This window comes from Trachurus trachurus (genome assembly GCF_905171665.1).
Source record: "Trachurus trachurus genome assembly, chromosome: 9".
NCBI lineage: Eukaryota > Metazoa > Chordata > Actinopteri > Carangiformes > Carangidae > Trachurus > Trachurus trachurus.
The window spans coordinates 9,013,698-9,041,683 of NC_139895.1; the positions used below are offsets into that span (position 1 = coordinate 9,013,698).

The following is a 27,986-nucleotide window of genomic DNA, read 5'->3' on the forward strand; positions in this document are numbered from 1 at the left end:
CCTGCGACAGCACATCAGCGGTGTGGTCGCTCGAGCGCAGCGCACGTTAACGGAAAGAAAAACCACTCCACACGTCGAGAAGAGAGAGAAGGCCTCCGACCGACAGACCGACACACACACTGCCTGGGAACTCTCCTGCACACACATCGCAGCGACGACAGATATAAACCCACACACTTCTTTTTTTCGAGTCTTATCCGCTCTTTTAGTTAAACAAAAAAAATATTTGATATAAAAAAAAAGAAGAAAAAGAAAGAAAGAAAGAAAGCAAGAAAAGAAGCCAGTCCTCCTCATCTCATAATGGCGACAGCTGCGGTGTCTGCCCCTGCTGGCTGCGGCGGCCCCAGCCCCGGCTCGGGAACGGAGCTCGTCCGCGGGCAGGCCTTCGACGTCGGGCCTCGGTACAGCAACCTCTCCTACATCGGGGAAGGAGCCTACGGGATGGTGTGGTAAGTGTAACCCGAAGAGTGTGTTTACTTTACCCAGCCTCTTTGTAAGACTTTTTTTTTTTTTTTTTTTTTTTTTTTACCCCTCCTGGCTGCCCTGCTCTCTTCGAACGTTAACTTAGCTAACGTCTAACGTTCGAATTCTCACCGTTAAACACAACCACCAACCAACCAACGGTTTATTATTCAACTTCTAACGTTCGAATTCGAATTTTTAACCATGAAACGCAACAGAAACCAACGGTTAATTTTAAAAGCTAGCAGCAACAGTGTCATTAGCTTCACGGAGCAGAAGAAGTCAAGTTGTGAGGAGGAAAAAAACTGAAGAAATCACGACTTGGTTACATTTTCCTCCACTTATAATCGGTGTTTTGTCTCTCTCTAATGTCTAACAACGATCACCGACTCCCAAGTCACTGTGTTTAATTCAACTTGGGAGTTTTTCTTTCTTTATTTCGCAACTGGGCACCCACGGTGAACGTGTTTCTAACATTAAAAAAATATGTAAAAGAAATCATTTGCACCTTGTATTAACGCATCGAGATCAAAAAACAACTCGTTCATATGATCACATTCGCTATTTTTGTCTGTAATATTTCTACAACAGGCTCCCCAGCGGGGCAGCAGGGTGTGTGCAATCCTCCACTCTTAAACTAACATTGATTTTACGTAACTTATGAGCGTTGATAGTGAGTTGCCAGCAGGCGATCACACCACCAGTTCAATAAGAACACATGAGGGTATATGCACAGGCTTGATGGCATCTTATTTGTCTTGTTAGATTGTGTTCACTGTGTTTCAGGTTTCGTTGCTGATATTATTTGCATGGTACACCTGCAGATGTGTTGCAGGAGCAGCTTTAAGGGGTTTTCCTTGGTGCTTGTGGCTGGTTAAATGCTCTATAAGTGGGAATATGTAGGCGAAGATCCACTCTGGTGGTGGTATCATCTCTCTGAGGAGGACATGCTTTCCAGTGTGTCATTTGCACACTTGAGGTTTTGTTGCTGGACCATATCGATATTGATTTTTGGCACTGTTTATGTTGTTAGAAGTGTGTTTGTGTCTTTGTTTTCTCTATCTATCTATCTATCTATCTATCTATCTATCTATCTATCTATCTATCTATCTATCTATCTATCTATCTATGGATTTTATGTTATCTTCTTCTACTTGTTGATTTATGGATTCATTGTGCTGGGGTTTTGGAGCAATAATGTTGTGGCATAGGCCTATATCCTCAAATCATCTCGGATTGCGTCAACGTTAAGTTCCCCATCCTACTCTCCTCCCTTCACAAGCAGTAAATCTTGTTGTTTCTGTAGCCCGTGGTGATGTAGTTACTCTTAAATGTGCACACTGTGCTATATTACATAATATATTGTCCTTGTGTCAAACAGCAGCAGCAGTGTAGTTCTTTTCTTCTCCTTCTTCTGTGGGGAGAGGATCTGGGTTTTTCAGAGAACACTGATTTGACACACAGGCTGCCTACGGCGAACAGACACAGCAGGTTGTTCGGCATGTTTTTGTCTGCAAAAAAAAATGGGAGAAGATGCCAAACACACACACACACACACACACAGGCTGTGGTTTTTTGTTTCTTGTGCGACCTCCCACCAAACGATGGATTGGTACGTGCTGTAGCTCAAGGCAAGGCGAAGCAGTCCAGATGAAATGCTGTTCACTGACGCAGCCTCACTGTTGGACTGATGGATTGATGTTGAACTGTCTGTTAGCTTGTTGAAAGACACAATAAGGTGCTGTTTTGACAGTTTATCAACCTTTTGATGTGAAACTGTCAAGTCGCTGCCGCCGTGCTTTAAAATAAGCCATTTGAAGACATCATATGCTCTCATCTCACTTGTGATGGGGCATTTGTCTTTATTATTTTCCATTAGTACTGCTACATTAATAAATAATATGATAATATACTGAACAAATCACGATTTAATCACACTCAGAATCAGCTGTGATGTTTATAAATGTGGACCACCCCCATTAGAAACAGATAGAGCTGAAATGAGCAATCGATTAGTTGGTTAACATGAAATTAATCGTGCTAATAGAGCTACTATTAAGATTTTTTTTGTCTTGCAAAAATGTCAAACTTAAATCCACTGTAATAGTTGTGGGAACTAGTTGCTTCTGTTTTATTTAAGGGTCAGATGGCTGCTGGTTTTGATTTTGATCCCCATTAGCTGATGTAATACACATCAACTGTTCTTCCTGGGGTCCGTATCAGTGTAACAATAAAAAAAAAATACAATTCAGAAATACACAATCAAAGCATAACAAAAGATTTACACACATAAATTATCCATAAATAGTCTATAGGTGCAGTTATAGAAAGTTTATTTGCAGTGGAATAAAAGTGGAAAAATACATTTTCTACAGTAATTATTCAGTTATAGAAATAATCCTCATTTCCAGCCAGCTAACAAGATGTTGGGACAGGATTAATGGAAACATAGTAGTAACTGGAGATTAAAAAGTGCAGTGTTTATCCTGATGGACTTGAATCCTCCCTGAGTCGACGGCCTGACCACTCATGAAGCTTTGAGTTTTAAATGGACACAGCTGTTTCCAGATACACACACATTGGACAGTGATATTATTCTGAGCCTGTGTGTGTGTGTTAACCTACAGTACTTGAAGCCGTAGCTCACACAGAGTCGACACAGAGACACAGCCCTGGGCATGTTGCCCTCTTAGCTAACAATTAATGATGATGTGTTACAAGTGGAAACTTGTGAGGGTTTTTTTTTCTCTTGGTTCTCAGTGCTGTGCTGTTCCTGCACTTCATCTCTCATCTGTCATTCACACCGTGTGGGCGGCGCCGTGACGTTTTTAATTCACAGAACTAACTTTCTTTTAATGTAGTTTCAGTTTCTGCCAAACGGAGCTTATCTTGCTCACTCACCGCCACCAGCGCTGGCCGTCGTCCTGCTGCTCCACACTGCTCTCCTCTTCTGGTTACTGCAAATGCATCTTCCAGTAAAATGTAAAACACATTAGCAGCACCACCTCAGATAAAGTTTTTTTTTTTTTCCAATCTTTATTTAAATTCATCAGCAATGACAAACAAATAATATTGAACATGGGGTACATAGTTAAATTCGATTCATAGAGAGGATTTAAAGGCTTTGTGGAAAAAATAAAAAGATAAATAAAGAATTAGAGTCCAAGATGCATAAACAAATCAAAACATGGGATACATACATTCATTTTGCAGAGAAGATTTTAAGGCTTTGTAGAGAGTAGGGCTGACCAAGCACTGGTCGACCAAAAAAACATTAGCCGACCAAAATTTGGACATTTGGAGCCGTGTCTTGTCAAAATGAAGTCAAAATCAATATGACTGAACAGTATATGGAAGGCTATAGGGTTTTTAATTTGAAGGGCCAGATACAGGAAGTCCTGACATGCACTCACTGTCAGTTTTTTGTTGTTGTTGTTTTGTTGTTGTTGTTTTTTTTACGCAGCACGGCAGGTCTCTATTTGTTTTTTCCTCGTCAAGAGCGACTTTTTCCAATGTTCTTACAGACGTTTCTGGTTTGGAGACTCCGACGTGAAAGTACGTATCTGCGTTGTTTTCGACGATTTCAACGGGTGCTGCCGTGAGTCCCGGCCCCGTCCCAAAGCACTCAGCGCCGGTCAACTAATCGCCATAAATGACGACTACTGGTCGAGGGCAGCCCTAGTAGAGAGTCACAGTCCGGATGGCTTTCTTGTTCGTCAGTTCTTTTAGTGTTTCAAAGTTTCATTCTTAAATTGTTGGATATTGGGCTTCCTTTCAGTCCATTTGCATTTATGAATATAGAATCTTGCATATAATGTAAGATAAGAAGACGTGACTTTGGTCCATATCTTTTTTCTCAAAGTAACAAATAACATCCCTTTTTGTAGGTTAATCTAAATCCCACATAGAGATTCAAACATATTTTCAACATCAATCCAGAAGAACTTTACATAGATACAATCATAAAATAACCACCTCAGATGAAGTGAATGGTTTGCTTCAACATCATCAGGCATCTGTCGGATGTTTGATCTCCTCCTCCCACTGCAGCCCGGACCAATCACGGTTCAGTGTTTTCTGATCATTTTTAATGAGCCAGATCGTAATGCTACACATTTTTAAAAGGCATTTTTCCACACAAAGCGAGTTGTGACTGGTTTTTATTTCAACGCTGGAATGTTTTAATCCATTTGTAGGATTCATCCGGGCGCGTTTGAGCAAAGCCTCACTGCACACACACACAAAAAACCCACCAACTTGTCCTAATATGCTTTTCAGTATGAGTCTTTATTATCAATGAAGGCAACCGTGATGGAGTGTGTTCAGAGTTACAGTATGATGGCAACCAAATCCAGGAAACATCCCAGAAATGATCTGTGAGGATGAAGTAAACAAGTATCTCTTTATTTTCCCGACAGTAGGGATCATTAATCACAGCAACAAGCACAGACAGGTTGGTGATGCTTCACCGAGTTTAAAGAGATCTGAGAAATAACAGGTTACAGATGGTTAATATGGATTAAATGTGACCTCTATTCTTCAACATAAACAGTTTAACAGCGTGATTTAAAGGAGGGTTGTGATTGATGTCGGTCTTAAATTAGCTGCACTGGGACGAGGTGTGTGAACCGTCCAGTGAAGTCTCAGTTTTACTGTCATCCTCACCCATGAGCATGGAAAAGCCCGGGTCTTCCACTCTGCTGCTGCTGCTGACGTCCCTGTGTTTCTCAGAGGCCGTTGGGAGGGGGTGATGTGTTAGTTTCACCCGTCTAACTCTCTGCTGCGTTCCTCTTCTTCTTCAGACTTGTGGTTTTTTCACTCGGTTGGTCATGTTGCCTTGAGATGCAGCAGCCAGAGAAAGTGGTGCAGCAGCAGACTCACAGACAGCACCTCGCTTTGCGTCGGAAATACCTTTGAATCGCCTCAGGAAGTTCTTCTATATCTGCCGCTTTTTCTTGGTAGCATTGGACCAATATAGAGCGTATACATGATGTGTCATCATTTCATAAACGGCTTCACTGCAACAAGCACAGCACAGAAAAGCTGAGTTTGAATTCACATTTCAAGCATAAAAACCTCAAAGTTTTTAACAAAACATATATATATATACGTATGAATTTAAGCAGCATGCTGAAATGAAGCACCGTATTCATTATACAGTAATAAACAACAACAGATTCTGATTTGTTTGTTTATTTCTTCATTTATTCCAGCTACACGAACTTCCAAGGACCACACATCCTTTAACATTAATGTTATTTATGGAATATTTTGTTACAATCAATGATAAATAACAACAATTATTGTTATTGTGCAGTAATTAGAAGACCTAGTGCGTCCAATTGCATCTGTTGGTTAGAACAAACGGTATTAATATTGATACTGATTACATAATGAAAGGTTTTTACATACACTAGCAGCTACTCGCTGGCTTCGTCTTGTTTGCGGTGTATTGTGTATCAAAGATGCAAAACTTGGTGGCAGGAGCTGCTGGGTCTGTTGTAATGTCTGACCATTGTTGCCGCGGCTACATGATAAGCATCGTCTGCGTTCAGCGTCACAGTCCCGGCTCTGATGCATGTTGTGGTGTTGTTCTTAAAACCACATTTAAATAAGATGATTACCAATGACTGTGCAGCCTTATGAAAGAATTTGTTACCAATTCGATTTGTAATTTTAACACATTTGTTTGAGCTTGTAATGCTGAGAAAGATTTGATTTGAAACAACTTTCCCTAAAAGACAAAGTTATGAAAACTTAATCATGATTCACTTGATAACTTTTACAATTTATCGGTGAATCATCATGCAGCTGTTTAGATAGTAAATTAGAGTAAAATTGAACAATGTTCTTTGATTTAAGCTTCTCCGGTGTGAATATTGTGTGGCTGTAGAACGATGTTGTGTGATGCCTCAGTTTCCCGGAGTTCATACTGTACGTGCTCAGGAATAACTGGATGAGACGAAACATTAACAAATGTGATAAAACTGAAAAAAAATCATCAAATCCTCAAACCGAGAAGTTTGATAAGCATCGTCTGCGTTGAGCGGTACAGTCACAGCTCTGATGCATGTTGTGTTGTTGTTCTTAAAACCACATTTTAATAAGATGATTACTGCAACGCTCCTTGTGCAGCCTCATAAAACAATTTGTGTTTACAGAGACAGATGTCTGGTTTTGTGTCTTCATGCCAACGTGCTTGTGTCTCCATGAGGAAACTGCTTGTTGTAGTTGTTGTGACTAATTTAGTAAAATTATTGCTGCACAGCCAGGACAGGCCGGGATGAGAGAGCTGCAGCTGTTACACATATCAAACCAGTGAATTGCAGAGTTTTTAGAAAAGCTGTGCAGCCCAGAATATACTTCACAAAGTTTTAGGATGTGCTGCGTTATAAAAGCAGCTTGTGTGTGAGTGTGTGTGAGTGTACGGTTGTGAGGCATGATGTTTGTCTGTGTGTCATTTTCAGAGTGGGCCTATTTTAGTTTGAAATAGCCTCTTGTTGACGGTGAGGCTGCCGCATGTCAGGGCTTTCCAGCGGCTGAGGGCTGCACGGAGCCTCTTCACACACACACACACACACACACACACACACACACACACACACACACACACACACACACACACACACACACACACACACACACACACACACACACACACACTGTCTGCTTACACAATCACAAGATACTGTATCACCCTCTGTGATGATATTCACAAGCTGCCGCGGCCGGCGTACTCTACCTTTTCAACCCGCCCACATGAAGAGTTAGATCATTGGAGGGGGGGGGAACGGGGGGAGTCATTGCTGAAGTGGTTCCTGTTTATAAAAAGTTCTGTAACTTAAAAAAAGATCAGTAGAAGTTGGTGGTTTTGAGGGGATCACCTCTCACTGCTTCACCAACATATATCCTACTGTATACTGCATTATATAAAAGTATATAAATTTAAACTGCAACAGAACAAAGAAGCTTATTCTTTAGTGTATGATGTGCATAGGCATGTGAACATATAAAACACATAAAAGGAAAAGGATCATTATGTAGATGTCAGTTGTCGCATAAACTCAATAATTAAAAATAAATGACAAATCTTAAAAGGCATGAATTTAAAACAACTCTGTCTGGTAACGTTGTGTTATTATCTCATAGCGTGGTGAATGTGCAGGTCACAACTTGTCCACCAGAGCGTTTTGGAGTTGTTGGATTGTGTATTTCATGAGTTTGATGAGGGAAACCAAGAAATCCCATGAGCCTCCGTAGCGTAGCTCTGAGCAGCTCGCGGCTCTGCTTTGCCGTTCTAAAAATGTTGAACTATCCCTTTTAATCACTATTATAACAGCTGAATGCAAACATGAGGGCTGAGTTTCAGTCTGTTCCACTTTGATGCTTCAGTTATGTTACAGCAACACATTTGACAGATTTAAGCAAGAAGCTGCAGCTCCTCTCTGTGTGGATGTTGCACTCTTTGCACTCTGCATTTTGAGAAGATTTCAATTTACATGACGAGCCCTAGAGGTAATATTACACTTTATAATGAAACTGACAGTTGCATGAATCATCGTGCAACTGTTTTGATAGTTTTGAGAGTAAATTAGAGTCAAATTTAACATCATTAATTGATTTCAGCTTCTCCAGTGTGATGCCTCAGTTTCCCAGAGTTCAGTGTGTCATGTCGGCTCAGGAATAACTTTTTCATACAAAACATTCAAAAACCCAAAACTGGTAAATCATCCACGATGGAACAGAGAAAATCATCAAGTCCTCAAACTGAGAAGTTGATCATATCTTTGGCCTTGTTAAATTTCTATGCTCAAGTTTTTACAGAAGCACCGTTTGAATCCAGTTGTTGCATAAGTGTGTAGTTTAATATGTGCAGTATATTTACATGCAGTCTGTTAACGAGTGCAGGCAAAGCACTCTGGTTGGATTTCAGTTCATCGGGCTTTGTGTTTTCGTCTTTGCACCGTTTACGAAAACAAATACTGGCACCGGCCGCCACTGGTGCATTTACAGTAAACACGACTCGTTAACATTTCATCATTAAACGGCGGCTCCTAATTAAACGTTGTTGTCACATGCCTCTTCCTCCTCCTCCTCCTCCTCCTCCTCCTCCTGCTGCTGGTTCTGACTCCTTCTGCTCTTCTGATCTCGACTCCTCGACCCTCTCGATTCTCCGCCGCCGATGCTCCGCTTCATCCTGCCATGAGCCGTCCTCTTGAAATGCCACCGTGACGCCCGTCTCCACGGCAACCCCTCTGCCTCTCTGACATCAGCACCACCGCTCGGCAGCCAATAGGGAAGAAAGAGAGAGAGAGAGAGAGAGAGAGAGAGGGAAGGAGAGAACGAGAGCCTTGACACTCTGAGATCCTGTTGTGCAATTCAGAAGGAGATGTAATTTGTGGTAATTTGGGCGATTACGGTCCGCCAAGACGAGCACAATGACTTCTGGTTCAACAGGCACGTAAAACATTCACACACACACACACACACACACACACACACACACACACACACACACACACACACACACACACACACACACACACACACACACACACACACACACACACACTGCTGCTGCTGGTTGGTTGATATCGATGAGGTGTTTTACTGCTGCATGTGTCTCTCACTTGCTGCATCCATGGATTCAGAAACGAACACACACAGCGACACCGTGGCAGTGACGTGATTTCATGCAAAGTCAAATTTGCTTAAGCGGTCAGATGGCTTTGATGGTATCTCCTGGTCTCACTGTGATGTCACCGTACCAGTTACAGACACATACGAGAGCCGTCTGTTACCCACAATAAGTTAAAAGTGTGTTAGATTTATCCCGTAGTGGACGACCTCCCTCCGTCCCTCGTGTCTCTTCCTGACGTCTCCTGCTTCTTCTCCAGCTGCGACTGTCGTGCGACGTCTAAGACGAGACGCGCATTTGCATTCGTGCAAACTGGCAACACTGCAACAGGTTGTGTGTCCTTTGTGTGTCCCTCTGAAACGCTACAGGTCCGACAACCCCATCAGACAAAACAGGTGGTGAATTTTACAAACAGTCAGCAAACACATGTGGTTGATTTATTCCTGCAGCGTTGTAGTGAACAGCTTTTTTAGCATTCAGGCCTCAGGTCAGTTAAAATATATATAAATCCTTTTTTTTCCAACATAAAAAATAACACAACTTCACATTTTTAAAGAACCTGAAAAACGTATAGAAACTTTATTGAACAACTAATAAAGAGGAGTGAGAACCGTTTTTTTGCCATCTCCAAAAATGTAAATTCACTTGTCTTCAAAGTCCTCTTCTTTTTTTTTTTCCAGTCAACAACCTAAAGTCAAAAGATATTTAATCTGTTTTCATACAAAACAAAGAAAAGGAGCCGATCCTAAACATTGTTGTCTGGTATTTTAGCCTAAAGAAAATGTCTAAATATATTGATTAACTGGCACAATAGTTGATTAATTCTTTGTCATTGTGGAAGTGAGTTCTTGTTGTAGCTCTCTGTGATGATAAGTTAAAAGATTGGTTGTGATGTTGAATTAGGAAGTTACATCTGACTGTTTAAATACATGTTGCGCTGATTAGATTGAATTCTGATAGGAAGTAGTTTCTTTCACATATTCATTAAAAGGTATTGTCCTGTTATAGCTCTTGTTTTAATTGTTTATCCTCGTTCAGAGTAACAAGAGGGTGCTTCATTGGAGAGTGGCAGAATATTGATGTATGCAAAATACGAAACACCGTGTGACTCTGGGGCCGACGCAGGAATCCACGGCCGCGCTGATAACCAGCTCAAACAGAGATACGCAGGGTCAAGTGTTGGGTCGACGGCGCTGGGAGCGACGGAGCAGCGGTGTCGGCCGGTGTACCGGAAGAGGGACGGAATAAAACCAAGAGATAAGAGCTGCTGTTCTTAGACAGGCCTCGGTCAGTAAACCTGTGTTTTACCTCCCATCCGCTCCCATGGCTCAGTAACCACCCGCTTCACTGTATCAGATGGAGCTGACGCGCATTTTGAGGTTTTGCGCCGTTTCTCTGAATGTCAGCGAGGTCAGGGTGTGTGCGTCTGGAGCCGAGGTCACTGCAGCTTCTCAGATGTGAACAGTAACAAAGGAGACACATCTGGATTTAGAACGACAGTCGTTTCCTTCGCCGTTTGTTGTGTAACTCGGCTGCTATATGAAGAAATAAGGAAACATGACGTAATGACTGAACAGACCAACACACAACAACTTTATACAAAGTGTTGGCAACTGTTACTTATCTTATCTATTGAAGGCCTTTTTGGTGCCAAGTGAGATCAACACTTATCATGACTTGCAGACACTCGTATATACAACACTTTATAATAACTACACGCTATTAAGCATTAGTTAAGCATTAAATACTGAATTCATCATTTATAACACATGAATACTCATTAGTATGTAGTTTATAAACACAGTTAAAAATGTTTTACTCATCATTGATAACTTCACTAGCACGGTAACACACTAACACAGACACACTAACACACACAGCTCTACGTAGAGGGACTGGTGCAGGGATAATGAGTATTCATGCGTTATAAATGAAGAATTCAGTATTTATTAATGCTTAACTAATGCTTAATAGTGTGTAGTTATTATGAAAAGTGGAGTGTGGCCAATAGACTTTGACATGTTCTCTTGATCTTTTTAGGGCTACGTCTGGTGATTTGATTGAATAATCAAGAAAAAAGTTAGATTTTGATGAAATTGATAGGGGAATGTTTAGTATAGATGCTGGTGTTGATGTATAAATAAGAATTTTAAAGGTGATCCGTGACTAAATCTGCAGTAATTCCCATCTACTGATCACCTTGTTTTAATCATTTAGGAGGCTTGTCATTAGGGACGGCTAATGACAGGCCTCCTGAGGTGTGTGTATATTAACCTACACCTGAAATACACAGCATCATAAAATATACATGCACTTAAACTTTTATATGAAATAAAAAAATGAACCTGAGAGTAAACAGGACGGCGCCCTGTGACAACGATCCTCCACGTCACACAGAGGATCTCTACAGACTGGTATCGCAGCTCAGAGCTGGTGTCGTGTGCACGGTGCAAGGAGGGAAAAGTTGCTTCCTCAAAGTCACTTCCTCAGAGTTTCCTCAGTCTGAAGGTTCAGAAAAAACACTGACGTTTCCTGTTGAAGGGAAAAAAAAAAAAAACCTGACAAGATAATATGAAGTCTTTAGATCTGGAGATGCACAGTGTCATGCAAAAGTTTGGGCACCACTGGTCAAAATTTCTGTTTGGTTAAGCAACTGGAAGAGGAAATGATCTACAAAAGGCATAAAGTTAAAGGGATAATTCAACATTTCGGCAAATTCCATAATAATCCATAATCCCTATAGTCGTAGCAGTAGGTTCATTACCTTTAATTGTTGGTGCAAGCTATTTTTAGATCAGTGGAGCAGAGCCGTGAGCTGCTCAGAGCTACGCTACAGAGGCTAATGGGATTTCTTGGTTTCCCTCATCAAACTCATCAAATACACAATCCAACAACTTAGCCTCCGTGTTTCATGTTAAACTTTATACCTTTTGTACATCATTTCATCTTCCACTTCCTGAACTGTTCACAAATAACAGAAGTTTTGACCAGAGGTGCCCAGACTTTTGCATGACTCTGTAAAGTATTTGGTGATGTGATGATGTGCTGCAGCGACTCTATAGATAGAAGTGAGTGGTTTTTGTGGTAGAGGTTTTGCTGCCATCAGACTTGCAGCTACAGCAGCTGAGAACAGACAACATCTCAGGCTTTAAATGTTGTTTTCTGAAAGTCTGCATTGTGTGTGAGGATGCATTTTGAAGATGACAACCAGTTTATCACATAGAGCTTGTTTTATCACAGTCTTAAAACGTTATACCTCATTGTGGTTGGTACACTGGAACAGGAAGTCTATTTTGATGAGACGGAAATCTGAAATAAGTGGCCATGGATGGATCTTTGAAGTGTCCAAAACACACAGCAACTCATTTACATGTTGTGTATTTTCCTGTGGTTGAAAAGATCCGCGATGAAAATCTTGTTTGTTCTGCTCGAAGCTCAGAAGGCCGTATCATCATCGCCATGTGAACGCTTGTAGGCGATGATCAGCGAAGCCTGAAGCTCGAGCGGAAAACCTCACGTGATGTGTGTCAGTTCTGAGGAAAAAGATGAAACAAATTGATGTTTTGTGCAGAAATTTAAAAACACAACATCAACACAAATCAAATGTAGAATAAATATCAGAAGATGAATCCATCAGTACTGTAGATCGTCTGGGTCTCGTACGGTTACATGATGTGGTGTGTGGATTTTGGTTGCAGCTTTTCAGCATCACTTGTTTATCTGCTCCATGTCTGATCAGTTTCAACTCAGTTTGAATGACTTGTTGCCACAAATATCACAAAACACAGGTGAAGCTTCAGCTGCAGGGTGACAGGACTCACAGTGCATATTGATGAACAATTATTTTAAAAAATACAGTTAAATATGCTGGATTATAACAGCCGCTAATTTGCATCCGCAGTCCAATAAGTAAATAAAATAAAATACAGCTGACAGTACATATGCATAGAATAAAAACGGTACAATAAATAAAATACAAATAGCAGTACACTACACGGTCAATAACTTTTTTACTTTTTAATTAACTTTTTTTTTTTTTTACCACATGTCTGAAGTGTCAGATTTAAAATGAAGCTGTAGATGTTGCAGATTATCGATGCAGCACAGTATCGTGATATTTTTTATCAATATACGGACGTCAAGTATCGATCTGAACAGACTAAGAAGAAGCAATAATTTCATATGGAGACAGAAGAATTGTGATAATGTCGTATCACAGGGTCTCTGGTGATTCTTAATGGAAAATGTTTTAATTATAAAGATGGAGCTGCACATACTGCTGCTCTTTAAAACATGGAGGTCATTATGAATCAAAAATGCAAAATATTTGGATTTAATTTCTCAGATGTGGGAATGTGCAGCCTTTTTTTTGTCTCTTGTAATGTAGTGAACTGAATATCCTGGAGTGTTGTCTAGCAGACATTAGCCACGTTTACATTACGTGCATTTTGTTTCGACAATCTGATTCTAATCATTCTGATACTACGTTTGATCAGATAAACCATGTCCATGTAAACATGGTTATGAGAACCTCTGGTTAAATGCTGAGGAAAAAAAGGTGATTCATGTCGGTAGTAAAAACCAACTCATCATCACATCCTCCCTTCTAGTTTTCACTGTAATCTTCAGTCTGACTGTGACACAGGTGTTAGTCTGCATCTCTGTCTTATCACTGATGTCTTGATGATTCATTGAACTCTGCAGAAAGGCGACGAGATGCTGCAACAGCTCCGTGTGTGTGTGTGTGTGTGTCGATGTGTGTGTCGAACCTGACACTCCGACTTTGTGACGTCCGTCTGGCTTGAACGTCATATCTCTCTATCTCTCTCTCTCTCTCTCTCTGTCTCTCTCTCGTTGCCCTTAAGCACAGTGAGCTTTTCCCCCTTCTTCCTTCAACCCAGCCCCTCGAACATTGTCATGGCAACGGCCCTGTTGCATAACACAGCGGCTGCAGTGTAAAGCCTTGTATTTCCATCTCCTTGGAAACAGAGCCCCCCTCCTCTCCTCTCCACCGTGCTCTGAGCATGCTCAGCAAACAACACATCTCAGCAGAAATAAAAACCCACTGCTGCACAGACACGAGACACACAAAGCATCTTCATCACTAGAATACATTTACTAAAGAATCCTGCAGACATGTGACCTGTAGATCTTGTTTAATAAAGTTTATACAAACTGGTTTGCAAACTCTTTTCAGTGCACAGGAAGAAAACCACACATATCCCATATTGATTTTAGAATAAAAATCAAACTAGATTCACTCTCTCATGCAGTAATATGCAGGTGGAGGCTGAATATATAACTATAAAAAAGTATAATGTGTGTGAGACAAAATGCAGTTCAGAAAATGATTCAGGAGCAAATAAAACAACAGAAAATGGTGTGTTTCTCTCTCCCCATTAGCACCCGCAGCAGCATCGGCTATTCTTCCTGGGGTCCGACATACACATAAACATTCACACTTACACATAAGAAACATACATTTATACATGACGCAACAAGAACAAACAACGACAGCTCCCTAATAATGAACAAACCACAGAAAAAAATCTGACAGACCATCACCATTTCTCCACACCAAAATTTCATTCTATACTTCAATACCTTAAATAATCTAGTATATTACACACACACACAAAAAAATTCACATTAATAAACATTAACTGTATATGTAAGACGTGTGGTGTGGCGGTATGGACGCCACCAGCAGCAGCAGCAGCACACGCCGCTCCACTCCGCTCGCTGCACTTTGTACTTCCTCAAAAAGTTCCTTGTGTTGCGTGTCTGGACAAACTGAGGAGGAACTGCAGGGCTTGCCTCAGTCAACATGGTGAAATGTAGAAATGTAGCGTGAACTCTGACCGACCGTCCTCGCTTCTCTCTGCCGCCGCCGCCGCCGCTGACGTCCTTTCTCTCTTAACCTGTCGTGAGAGAGATGCTTGCAAGTGTCATGATTTAGCAGCACGTCAGAGAGTTGCACAGCATAAATAAAAACATCTGTGTAAGACTGAAGGCAGCATATTGGGGGGCTCCAGTTATCCACCAACCTCTTAACCTGTGAGGTTTTTTAATCATAGGTTCAGTAGTCATATAAAACAAGAAGCAGCAGCACGTTTTCAGCTTGAACCACAGAATTTTTGTCATTTTCAATTGATATATTTAGAGCCGCAACAATTAATCGCACAATAATCGATTATTAAATGAATCGTCAACTATTTTGATAATTGAATCATTGATTTGAGTAATTTTTTAAAGAAAAAAAGTACAAATTCTCTGATTTGAGCTTCTTAAATGTGAATATTTCTGGTTCCTTTGTTCTTTCATGACAATAAACTGAGTCTCTTGTTGTGGTTTGTGGACAAAACAAGACATTTGAGGACGCCATCAACACTGATGGACATTTTTTAACATTTTATTGACCAAACAACTAATCGATTAATCGTTTAAATAATCGACAGATTAATAATGAAAATAATCGTTAGTTGCAGCCCTGTATAAATTACCACAATAAAAACAACAGATTTCATTCATTCATCCCTTTAGACATTTTCTCATTTAAAAACTGTCCATCAATATTTCAACAAAAGCCTGTCTCCATACAGAGCTGTATGAATGTATGTGTGAAAGGGTGAAAGTGACACAACCAGTGTAAAGCGCTTTGAGTGGTCCGAATGGCTAGAAAAGCGCTGTGTAAGTGTAAGTCGGTTTACCATTTCCCATTTCCCCCCAAGCCCCTCAACACACCGTCACTTCTCGTTTCAGCTAACAAACTCTCCAAACCTTCCAGAGGCTGAAACTTTTCTTTATTCCAACACATCATTATAGTTGGAGTAACTATTTTCCTCCTGTGTTTTAATGTAAATGAAACATTAATACGACTGTCAGGAGGGTTTTACACTGGTACAAATCAGTTCTGTTTCCTCTGAGGCTCATTTCCTCCCTCATGACAACTCTATGGGAAGTTAATTTTATATAACACACCCGATTATGTTTAATAAGGCATTAGTTTCTGCTTGATGGAGGGCGTGACGGCTTTGAGTGACAGGTTGATAAGAGCACTGTTTCCACTAACTGGCTGCGACCCAAGTCCTGCCTCCGTCCTCTTTTGTCTTATTTGTCTATTTTTGGATTCGCCGCGAGTTCAGGAGGCGGAGCAGCTCAGTCTGAGCTTCAGAGAAACCTGCTGGTGAATTTCATCCTTTAGCCTTTTTTTAAACTGTAAAGACATCTATCTATCCAAATAAAGAGAAATAATCACGGTATTAAGATTGTCACGGTTATTATGCATTAATTAATTTCAGAACACTACAAATGTGTAAAAATCTAATATAGTCTAAATATAATTACATTTCTAATTATTTACACACACTATTTTAAATATCTATTAATATAGGACCAATTATTAATCCCCCGGGAAGTGTTTATGTCATCTATACCAAATGTTTAAGTTTATTTCAATGTTTTTTTTTCTATACATTACAATTACAAATGACACATTAACATTTTAAATTCCTACCAATTCAATGTTATGTTTGTTTTCGTTCCGTGTGAGTTGCGCTGATCTGCCGTTACGGTTCCGACATAAATCTTTTTTTGGAAAGCGACGGTATTGAGGAATGTTTTAATTAACTGTGGCGATTAACAAGAAATCGTGTGCATTTCTACATCATGCGTGAGGAAATGTTGTGTCTTTTTTGTCAAACCGTCGGTGGAGCTTGTTGTTGCTCCCATTGACGGTGAGGATGCAGCAGCAGCAGCAGCAGCAGCAGCAGCAGCAGCAGGTCGCTGCCAAACGGGATCAGACTGGAGCTTTGAATATAAAAGTCTTGTAGCTCGCTGCCTCCGAGCACTCGAGGGGATCTGCTGGTGTAGAACAGTTACATGGAGAACGGATTCCTCCCACACACACACACACACACACACACACACACACTCCTCTTGCACAAGTGGAAGGGAAGGTCACTCATATTTCCCTCGTAGAAAGCTGGCACACTTGTGTTTACATTTCAGTCCATACACCCCCCGTCACTATAGCAACTCGTTTTCTTATTCTGTCATAGTGAGTGGGCGTTGTTCAGTCATTTTTTTGTTGTTTGTAATGTGCAGAAATTAAAAAAAAAACCACGCTTGGCTGGATGTAAATGACGATGAAGGATTTGGAGAACTTAAAGGAAACCATTTGATGATGTTTCTCAGTTCTCTCAGATTTTGTCGTCTTGCATCGACCGTTTTTTTGCGATGGCACCAAGTTGCAACAGTTTGAGGTAGAGATCCAGAAAATCCTGGGAGGGCTGGCAGCAGTCGGGTCATTTTGTTGCATTTGTTGGCGGTGGCGGCGCTGGCTGGCTGGCTGGCTGGCTGGCTGGCTGGGTGAGTTGGACTCGCTGTTGATGTGTCATTTCCTGTGCACTGACGGACGACGTCTGGCCAGTTTTGTGTGTCCAGAATCTGCACCGATTTATCGTGACAGACTTTGAAAAATTGGGCAGACCGAATTTCTTCTCTATCGTTTCTTGTAACCCATTAAAAAAAATAAAGGAAACACCCAGGGCCAGAGATGGTTTCATTCAGACATGATGTGTTCATAAAGCAGCACAGTGACAGGACAGGTTAGTGGCGTGTTGTGGCGTGGCGTGGCGTGCATGCTGCAGGTTCTGGCCCTCAGTCCGCTGTGGGAAACTCAAGATATGTTGGAGTGAAGTGAGCATGAGAAAGTTGTAGGGAGGCAGAAAAAGTCCACAGTGTGCAGACAAACATGTCTGTACCTGGAAAGATTTCTATAGTGTGGAGGAGGAGGTGTCTCATTGCAGGCAGCGCCAAGATCTCAGAGTGGAAGTGAACAATTAGTCTTCTGGGTGTAGACACACACACACACACACACACACACACACACACACACACACACACACACACACACACACACACACACACACACACACAATCTGTCAGACATTTTTACATATTTGTATAACCATAACTCCTCCTTGTTAATCTTTTATTACATTGTGCTCAGGATCAGGATCCTACAGCGCTCCAGTCTGAACCTAAAACTTGCGCCAGCGCGAGTACATTTTTCATGTACTTGCACATGACGTGTAACCAGTAAATCTGCTGTTTTTTTGTTTTTGTTTAGTTTTTTACATTACAGGTGTCAGGCCAAGTTGTATGAGGATCAGGAAAGAATGAACAAGGAACAAGGAAATGTGAAATTTTGCTTTGGAAGTAGATTGACAGTGTGTGCCCCTACATTTTCTGCTTGCGCTCCTAAAATTTGAAAGGGATAGTTCAGCATTTTGGCAAATTGGCCCATTTCCGCAGTAGGTTTGTTACCTTTAATTGTCGGTGCAAGCTATTTTTAGAACGACAGAGCAGAGCAGTGAGCTGCTCAGAGCTACGCTACGGAGGCTCATGGGATTTCTTGGTTTTCATGCAATACCGCTGATGCGTGTTCCCGTCGGGGGCAGTTTTTCATCAAGGAGTCTCTGCATTTACCTCTAAAACAACTCTGTCTAGTAACGTTCTGTTATTATCTCATAGCGTGGTGAATGTGCAGGTCACAACTTGTCCACCAGAGCATTGTGGAGTTGTTGGATTGTGTATTTGATGAGTTTGAGGGAAACCAAGAAATCCCATGAGAGTCCGTAGCGTAGCTCTGAGCAGCTCGCGGCTCTGCTCCGCCGTTCTAAAAATAGCTTGCATCGACAATTAAAGGTGGCAATGGACCAATTTGCCAAAATGTTGAACTGGCCCTGAGGGCTCAACACAACACATGTGTTAATTGAATCAAAAAGTCTTTTTAGTTTTTAGATGTGAACAAGTGTAGTACTGACTAGTGTTGGGCGATTTTGACATTTTCAGATCGTCCCAATCGCCCTCCCTGGAGATCGCCGATAGACCTATCTATCGCCGGGGTCCGGGGGGGGGGGGGGGGGGGGGGTTGGCGGCGGCCGTTCCACGTGTTCGTTCGACGGGGGGGGGGGGGGGGGGGGGCGTCGCTGAGTGTATGAGTATCGCTTTTACTGTGCCCTGCTGTCATGCATGCGCGCTTCTCTCTCTCTCTCTCTGTGTGTGTGAGGGCTAATAATGGAGAGCGCTATGATCAATAAACGGAACGCTGTTGCGTTGCCGAAAGCCGAAAAATCCGGACGTAATTCACTGGACGTCTTAGTGAACACCTCGTCGGGCTGTGACATACAGTAACAGGGCTGGCGTCGGCAGCCTAGTCACAGCCACAACACCAGCTAAACGTGTTTCCTCAAATTTGAGGCGGAGTGGCCACCCTGTTTACCACAGAGATCTTTTTTTTTTTTTTTTTTTTTTTTTTTTTTTCATTTCAAAGCTTTATTTCAAATTCACAATGTCATACATTCCAATTTGAACTCATTTGAGGAAAAAACATTTGCTTGCATTTAAAACAGTACAAGCTTACAACATATCAAACAGTTTTACCACAGAGATCTTGTGTGCGGTCATATGACTACCTGGCTCCGTCTGATTGGACGTCGCCAGTGGCTGCATTTGATTGGTGAAACACTGTCATTTGACAGAGTATCTGTTGGAAGCAGCAAGCCAAGCGGCTTCATTAAAACAAAACAAACAGATTGCGCATTAGATCAATAAAAAAGTAGCGAGTATGTGTGTGTGTAAAATCGCCAAGAAAACAAAACATCGCCGCTCGTCCTTCCAATCGCCGATAGACGATTGGATCGTCAATCGGCACAACCATAGTACTGACACTTCACACTTTGTGTTGTGGTAAAATCTGAAACCTTTGAATGAGGTCAGTTTATCTCCATCAGACTTCACAGCGTCTTCTCTCTCTCTCTCTGTGTCTCTCTGTCTGTCTATCTCTGTCTCTCTCTCTGTCCGACCTGAGGCGTTGCAGCCTGTGGTTGTGCAGCCGGTGCATGGAGCTCTGTGTAAAGTTGTCTGTGGTTTGAGGCTTTGTTCCACTCCCATGAGCCTCTTCTGTCTCTTTTCTCAGACACACGCTGCAGCAGCCTCACTACCGCTCACTGCTCCACTCTCTGTTATTTAATGCTCTTCTTTGCCATCTAATGCCGAAACCAATGCTGATGTAAACGCTTTCTGCTGTTCAGAGGTTTCCACTGGCCGACCACAGGAAGGAAAGAGTGACACCTGACGATTAATATTCAATAAACCATTGTAAACTCACGAAGTTACTAATGCACAACTCTGCAGAGGGCTTTGAATGCATCAGCGCCCAATTTGTTCACTCAAATTATATGTTTTAATCTGCTTTATGCACAACAACAACTTGGAGCTTATAACTTCACAATGCACAGAGTTTGTTTTTTGTTTTTTTGTTGTTACCAGAAACAACAGTGATTTCACCTTCCAGTTCTTCCTCAATACTGTTCCCATGTTCACAAATTCCTAAATGTATCCCTAAAATAACAGTGATATCTAACTGTGTTTCCTTTTCTTTTCTTTCTTTTAACCTCAGCTCTGCCTACGACCGCGACAACAAGATCCGCGTGGCCATCAAGAAGATCAGCCCCTTCGAGCATCAGACGTACTGTCAGCGCACCCTGAGAGAGATCAAGATCCTCCTGCGCTTCAAACACGAGAACATCATCGGAATCAACGACATCATCCGCACGCCGACCATCGACCAGATGAAGGACGTGTATCCTTTAACACACACACACGCTTTCCTGAGCTCAGTGAGAGTTTGTAGCCTCCAGTTCTGTGCTTGAGGCCGTGTGGTCAGATATTTGTATCTGACAAGTTTCTAACTCGGTGTTTGGAGCTGATTTCTCCGTCTCATCAGTATCTTTGTGATTTGAGGCTGAATAGAGGTTTTTATAGTCGTGTTTTATTACATAACAGCCTCCTGTCAGGGTGTGTTTGGCAGAGATGCTCTTCACTGTCGCTCGGCAGCAACACTAGAAAACTGGTCACTCATACACACATAAAGCTGCCAGTGTAGTTTTTACATTTTACACTTTGTCCTACCTTAAAAACAAACAGCTTCCTGCATGTCACATAACATCCTCTCTGCTGAAGGCGACTCAGGGACTGAATGAATACGTCATCAAAACAGATCAAGTTTTACCAACACGTCTGAGCCAAATGATGATGAAAGATTTTCTTCTGTGGCCTGAACCTAAATCTAGTTAGGATACAAGAGAAATATCCTCAAAAATCTGTATTATCGTAACTGGTAAAATGATTCTTCATCTTTATTATCATTATCAATTAATTTGCAGTTAGTTAATGTATATTTGAGTCAGTAATACTAAAAAAAAGTGTTTTCTTTCTTTTTTATTGAACAAAAATAAAGATACATGATGCATGGCATCACAAAGGCAATAACATAAAGAAGACAACAACAATATTTAAAAATGGAAGAAGGAGAAAAAGAAGGTGAAGAGTGAGAGGGAAAGTAGAAGAAGAAAATTAATAAATAAGAAAATAAAAGTTTGTAGTTTGCATCAACACATTGGTATCGGAATACATTCGCCTCATTGACTGACATCGGCCATCGCTAAATACTAATGACTCATTATGTATTGCTATATAAATACAAGTTATTAAGTGGCATATTGTGCTGACTCTGTTTCTTTTTCTCTTTTTTGGTGGAACATGACGACAGAGGGCGCGTGCACGTTCAATTTGTTAAAGTTAAGTGAGCGAAAATGTTTGGGTTTTTTTTTTGTCAGAAATGAAGATTTCTTGTTTCCTTTACACAAAAGAAGAATAAACAACAGAGAAAAAACATCAGTCAGTAAAAATTGTTATTTTAAACATCAGTATCGGCCCAGGATTTCACAATCGGTCCTCGTTAGTTTGTAGGATTAGAATACTAGTTATTTATCATATGAGGAGTGTGTTTTCCACCGTGTTGCAGTCGTGGCTCTTTAACCCGGCGCCGTGCAGATACATAGTCCAGGACCTGATGGAGACAGACCTGTACAAGCTGCTGAAGACTCAGCACCTGAGCAACGACCACATCTGCTACTTCCTCTACCAGATCCTACGAGGCCTCAAGTACATCCACTCTGCCAACGTCCTGCACCGCGACCTGAAGCCCTCCAACCTCCTGCTCAACACCACCTGTGATCTCAAGGTGCCGTCGCCACCTGGATACTGTCGCTTTTTCACCACCGCTGATCATTTAAAGTTTAATTTCCTCTTCATGTTTGAGGAGGGTCACACCTGAAGCGTCGTCTGACCGCCGCCGCCTCTCCTCTCTCCTCTCTCTCCCCTCCTGCAGATCTGTGACTTCGGTTTGGCTCGCGTGGCCGACCCCGACCACGACCACACCGGTTTCCTCACAGAGTACGTCGCCACCCGCTGGTACCGAGCACCCGAGATCATGCTCAACTCCAAGGTGAGCCGCCGTCGCCCGGATCAGGCCTGTTTCTGTTTCTGTTTCTGTTTCTGTGTTTGTGTTGGCTCCTGAAGTATTTTATTCTCACACTGAGGCAGAACGGATCTCTGTTTTTAGTTCACACGTTTGACCTGTGTTTATAATAGACTGTTGTGGAAACATGCGCACTGTGTATTTTGTATTTGTATTTATTTATTTGCACCATAAAAAACGACAATTACAAAAAACAGAAATGAAAGAAGAATAGTAAGTGCAGGAGAGGTTAAAAAACCCTACATGGGCTTATAAGAAGCACCTCCCCAAGAAATATACACATTCAGAGGATAAATCAACAACAACAATAGGAGAAAGCAACAACAAATAACAACAAAAAAGGAAGCAATACAGGTGCAGGTGCAGATGCATTGAGATTCTTTATTGGATGATGCAGTTATGTCACATAATCGATTTTTAAATTCAAACAACACCGCTAAATTTCTCACCGCCATCCAGATCACAAGTCTGTTTTTTTCTTTGGGCTTTTTATGCATTTATTTTGAAAGGACAGCTGTGTCCTGTGTGGCAACATAGAAAATTGAGAATATGATGCAAACGGGTAGTATAATCGAATCAAACCAAATCGTAGACTGGTGAATCAATGATGCACACCACTAACACCAAAAAAGGTCTTTGATTTAACTTCACTTTACATCATAAAACTGTTTCAATGACCAGTTCAAATCAGAGCTTTTCTTTGACTCCTGCAGATAATTATTACTCTCAGTATTATTAGGTGTTGTTTTTGAAGATCCATTCCAGCGGCGTCACTGGAATTGATACCAGTTTCTCTTTCTGTCGTCTGTTTGATTCATTTCAGATTTTTAAGCATCACAAAACTACTTTTTAAATGTTTTAAGACTGAACCTGTTGATGACACACGAGCTGCTCCTCATCAATTTCAGTATCGCTGCCGACATCAGTGACTCGGTGTCAGATCGTCGACCTGCTGCTGTGTCTTTAACCCTGTCTGTGCTTCTCTCTCAGGGCTATACCAAGTCCATAGACATCTGGTCAGTAGGCTGCATCCTGGCTGAGATGTTGTCCAACAGGCCAATCTTTCCAGGGAAGCACTACTTGGATCAGCTCAACCACATTTTGGGTAATTATCATTATTATTATTATTATTATTATTATTATTATTATTATTATGGATTATTAGCTATTATGGGTAAATATGATGCTTTTCCTAGCAGCAGATTGTCCCATAAATAATCAGCTACAGTTGATTTTTTCTTTTTCGTGCTTTTCGTGTATGATTCTAGTTAATTAATCTGTTACGTCCTGTTCAAACCAACAGAGGCCTCCATGATTTATTTAACAACCACTTTCTTAGTTATTGACTGTGATGCAGGTCTTTGAAAACATGAGTCTGTCAATCAGAATTTAGAAAGACACAACTTAATTAATCAATTACCTAAGTATAAGTAGAATAGTATTTTTTTTGAGACTTATAAGATATTAAGGGTTTTTTTAGTGTTTGATTAACTTAATGTAAGTTTGTAGTTGTAAATGTAGACCCTTCATTGTACGACCAACTCAATCGCTTGATAATAAATTAGATATTTAATTCATTCATCAGATTTACTATAAGTTGACAAATATAGATTTAGTGTCATTTGTGTAAAATATTCACCAACGTCAACCTTGAGCTTTAATCTCAGCAGCATCAGCACCGGTTTCCTGTCGACTCGGTGTTTGTTTGTTTCATTAACCAAAGTGTTGTTGTTGTGTCTTGGTGTGAGACCACATGTCGCTGCTCCCATCCGTCCGTCGGCTTATCTGTTATCTTTTTCTTCTCAACAAAACTTCTTCACACAACTGAAAAAAAAAACTTAATTTCAGCCTGACTGTGATGTGATCTCCTCCTCCTCCTCCTCTGTGTCTCAGGGATCCTGGGTTCTCCCTCTCAGGAGGATCTCAACTGCATCATCAACATCAAGGCCAGGAACTACCTGCTGTCGCTGCCTCTGCGCTGCAAAGTGCCGTGGAACCGCCTCTTCCCCAACGCCGACCCCAAAGGTGAGGAGCCCTGCAAAGCATCATGGGCCTTTATGTCAGATAGAAAGTGTCTCTGCTGCTGCTTCAGGTGCTGCGACGTGCAGGAGGTTGAATTTAGCAAAACTTTAATTAACTTAGAAATGTTTAATGTTCAATGTTTTCATTAATCAAGAGCGAAAGTCAGAGGTTCAAAGACGATCAGATACCGTCGTAGTTCTGACCATAAACGATGCCAACTAGCGATCCGGCGTCCGGGAAAACCAAAACCAAGAAATGCTGGCCAAGTTGACCACTAAATATTAATATTAAAATGACTATAAAGACAAAACGATATATTTATCAGAAACTGGACGCATTAACAAGTGGGTAATAACCAAAAGCAAACTCCTCGTGGTCTCTTTGATCTAACATGTTGACCATTGTGAAAGACAATAATACTACATAGTCTGAACTCGGCCTTAGATCCACGATGACTGAGCTGGAACATGTTGGTTCAGTATCTTTAGAAAACCTCTCCAGGACTCGGTCTCATGGTTGTTGTTGTTGTTGTTTGTGCTGCAGCTCTGGACCTGCTGGACAAGATGTTGACCTTTAACCCTCACAAGAGGATCGAGGTGGAGGAGGCTCTGGCGCACCCGTACCTGGAGCAATACTACGACCCCACAGACGAGGTGAGACTCTATTCTGTGTTTGTGACGCAGCTCTGATCTTTATACAATCTGAACAATAGTGTGTGTCGGTTTCCACGGTGTCGGTGTGTTCACCACGACCGCTCACCGTTCCTCTGTGTGGTTTTCTCCGCAGCCCGTCGCCGAGGCTCCGTTTAAGTTCGACATGGAGCTGGACGACCTACCCAAAGAGACACTGAAGGAGCTCATCTTTGAAGAGACGGCACGTTTCCAGCCCGCCTTCAGGTCCTAACATCTCACACAGGTGAGTCGACTGCACGGAGCCACAGGGGGGCGCTGTTCACAAACACAGCTACACAACAACTGTGTGTTTCTGTGTCTGTGTGTGTGTTACCAGTCTGATTATCCTCCTCACTCACAACAACTCATCTGTAATGTATTCACTAATGTTAAAGGAGCTTCAACAGCATAAATAATTAATGAGTAATTAATGTAATCCAGGTGTTGAGATGATAAATGACTCATAAAAATCAGAAGCCAAAGATAATTGGAGGTTTATTAGAAAAGATAATTAGATGATAGTGTTGGACGTGTTTAATTATTAAGAATGGGAGATTTTTAACTCGCAGTGTGTGTGTGATGTTTCTGCTCCGAGCTGATTTACTGATGATTAAATGAGAGAATCTCACACGTGGTCGTAACGATCAATCAGTCTGAACAGCAATACGGGACATTTACACTCATGTGATCAGTGAACTTTCTGTAATTAAAGGTTGAATATGTAGAATCTTTATTAAAAGCTTTTTTTTTTTTTTAAATAATAAACCCATGGGGCGTTTTGAGGGGTACAGAATGAAAGTATTGCTTTTCCATAAAAAAAATCTATTTAATCTGAATTAATATTTTAAAATGTTTTTGACGAGTTTGACAATGACTTTCTGTCACGTTCTGTTTACATCGTACCAGCCAATAGTGACACCGGCATTGCGGGTTGCCATGCACGGTCTGTTGTTCGGCGCAGCCAGCGATAAACATTGCTCCCGTGGCGCTGGACCACGTCTGTTTCCTATGGCTGCTTTTCTTGTTTTCCTTTCTATAAATGCAGTTGTGAATGCATACTAGTATCATTATAATTATTATCAATTGAGTTGTTAAAAGTAGTGCATTCAGGGAAACATATAAAGTTATTGTACAGGGAGACCATGTGTTGACCTTTCTTCATCATTTTGTTGTTATTGCTTATCTGTAGTGTTCTTTTATTTTATTTCATTTTTCACATGTTCAAAATTTTAAACAATCAATGAATTAAATCAATCCAATCTTCTGATCAGCAGCAGCAGCATCAACTCAAAGCAGCAGAGTGTTGTGTTCGGTGACACCTGGTGGTGACGGAGCAAACTGCAGCTTCTTAAACTGATTTATAAAGTTTGGTTAGAAACCGAGGAGCCGTCTATTTGTTGGACAGGCAGGGTGCGACCTTATTGATACCGGACAGGCGGGGAGGTGTGTGTGTTTTGCGTCTTGTTTGTTGTAACCGTCACCATGGCAACAGTTCTGACCCGTCTTGTCCCTCCTCCTCCTCCTCCTCTGCAGGTCGCTCTGCTCTGTGGACTGGCCTCTACGTCGCCACTGCTCCTCCCGCCTCCTCACACTGTTGCTGTGATCATTTAGTTTTTCTGTTTTGTTTTGTTTTGTTTTGTTGTTTTTGCTTTTTTTTTTTTTTTTCCTTCTCCTGTTTCCACGTCATCACCGGGATTCCTTGGGTCTCACTCGTCAAGTCCACTTTGCTCAGGAATGGCGTCAGGAATCAATCAAATCAATCAATCATCTTGTCTCTCTCTCTCTTTCTCTCCTCTCCCCATCAGAGGTGAAGGGTGAGGGTGAGAGGGTGAAGGGGGGTGAGGTGGGGGGTTATTGAGGGTGTCACATCACAGCTTTGACAGTTTTCCGGGGAGGGGGCGTTTGTGTTTTTTAAGCCAAGATAAACAACTTTTTTCTGTGTGTGTGTGCGTCTCAAAGGCGTTTTCTCTTCTGGCTCATCCTATTGACGACCTTGTGATGTCAGTGATAGATTAGCTGTTGTGATTGGGTTTTTTTTTTTTTTTTTTTGTTAATTGTTTTTTCTTTATTGGTGCAACTGTCGTGGTCATGACTCCGCCTACATTGCACAAACAGCGGTTTAAAAAGCAACATCCATCACATCCAAAACAAAACAAAACAAAAGGTCTTTTTGAATTTTCTGACCTTTGTTGTGTTGTTACAGGGGATAATAACGCTTCTCTTTATTTTTATTTATTTGTTGTTGGTTTTTTCTCTCTAACCCGAATGAAATTAAGTGAATTTATGCAATGAAATCACATGAATCAATCACATGAGACTTTGTGGGCCACAAGCCATCACTTTTAGTGTTGATGAGGATCAATATTTTATCAATGAGCTTGTATTTAAATCCTTAAAACACTCACACACACACACACACATGCGCGGCCCTAATGCAAATATATACATATAAATATAGATATGAGTATATATGAATATATAAATATAAATATATAGCCTAAAGAGTCTTAAGATATTTTAATGCCAAGAGTGACGTTAGGAGGAGAATCAAATGAATTTATTACCTTTTTTCTTTTCTTTCTTTTTTTTTTATTAGCAACGTTTAAAAGAATAATAATGGGGGGAAAAAAATCCCATTGTCATGATTTTTCTCATCGGCTTCAGTTTGTGTCTGGAAGTTTTCAGCGTCAGTTTTCTGCCTTAGCCATGATGAGAAACTAACAAAAAAGCAAAAGTCAGTTTGTTTCACACAAGTCTGTATGTACAGTCTGATATTTTTCATATTGGGGGGAGGGAGGGAGAG

General features: G+C 41.2%; 1 protein-coding gene across 1 annotated transcript; it reads left to right on the top strand.

Moving 5' to 3' along the window:
• The first annotated feature begins 5 nt into the window (after positions 1-5).
• On the top strand, positions 6-27,964 carry mapk1 (mitogen-activated protein kinase 1). The gene is made up of 9 exons (XM_083978355.1): positions 6-449; positions 20,568-20,750; positions 22,004-22,193; positions 22,341-22,457; positions 23,481-23,595; positions 24,384-24,515; positions 25,056-25,165; positions 25,299-25,427; positions 26,717-27,964. Exons 1-8 carry the CDS (start codon positions 301-303, stop codon positions 25,413-25,415), a joined length of 1,113 nt encoding a protein of 370 aa, XP_083834481.1. The 5' UTR covers positions 6-300; the 3' UTR covers positions 25,416-25,427; positions 26,717-27,964.
• The last annotated feature ends 22 nt before the right edge of the window (positions 27,965-27,986 follow it).

Coding starts and splice junctions, on each gene's coding strand:
- mapk1 (XM_083978355.1), top strand. CDS start 301: ATGGCGACAGCTGCGGTGTCTGCCCCTGCTGGCTGCGGCGGCCCCAGC. Junction 22,458..23,480: donor AGATCATGCTCAACTCCAAG/GTGAGCCGCCGT, acceptor CTTCTCTCTCAG/GGCTATACCAAGTCCATAGA. Junction 25,166..25,298: donor ACTACGACCCCACAGACGAG/GTGAGACTCTAT, acceptor TTTTCTCCGCAG/CCCGTCGCCGAGGCTCCGTT.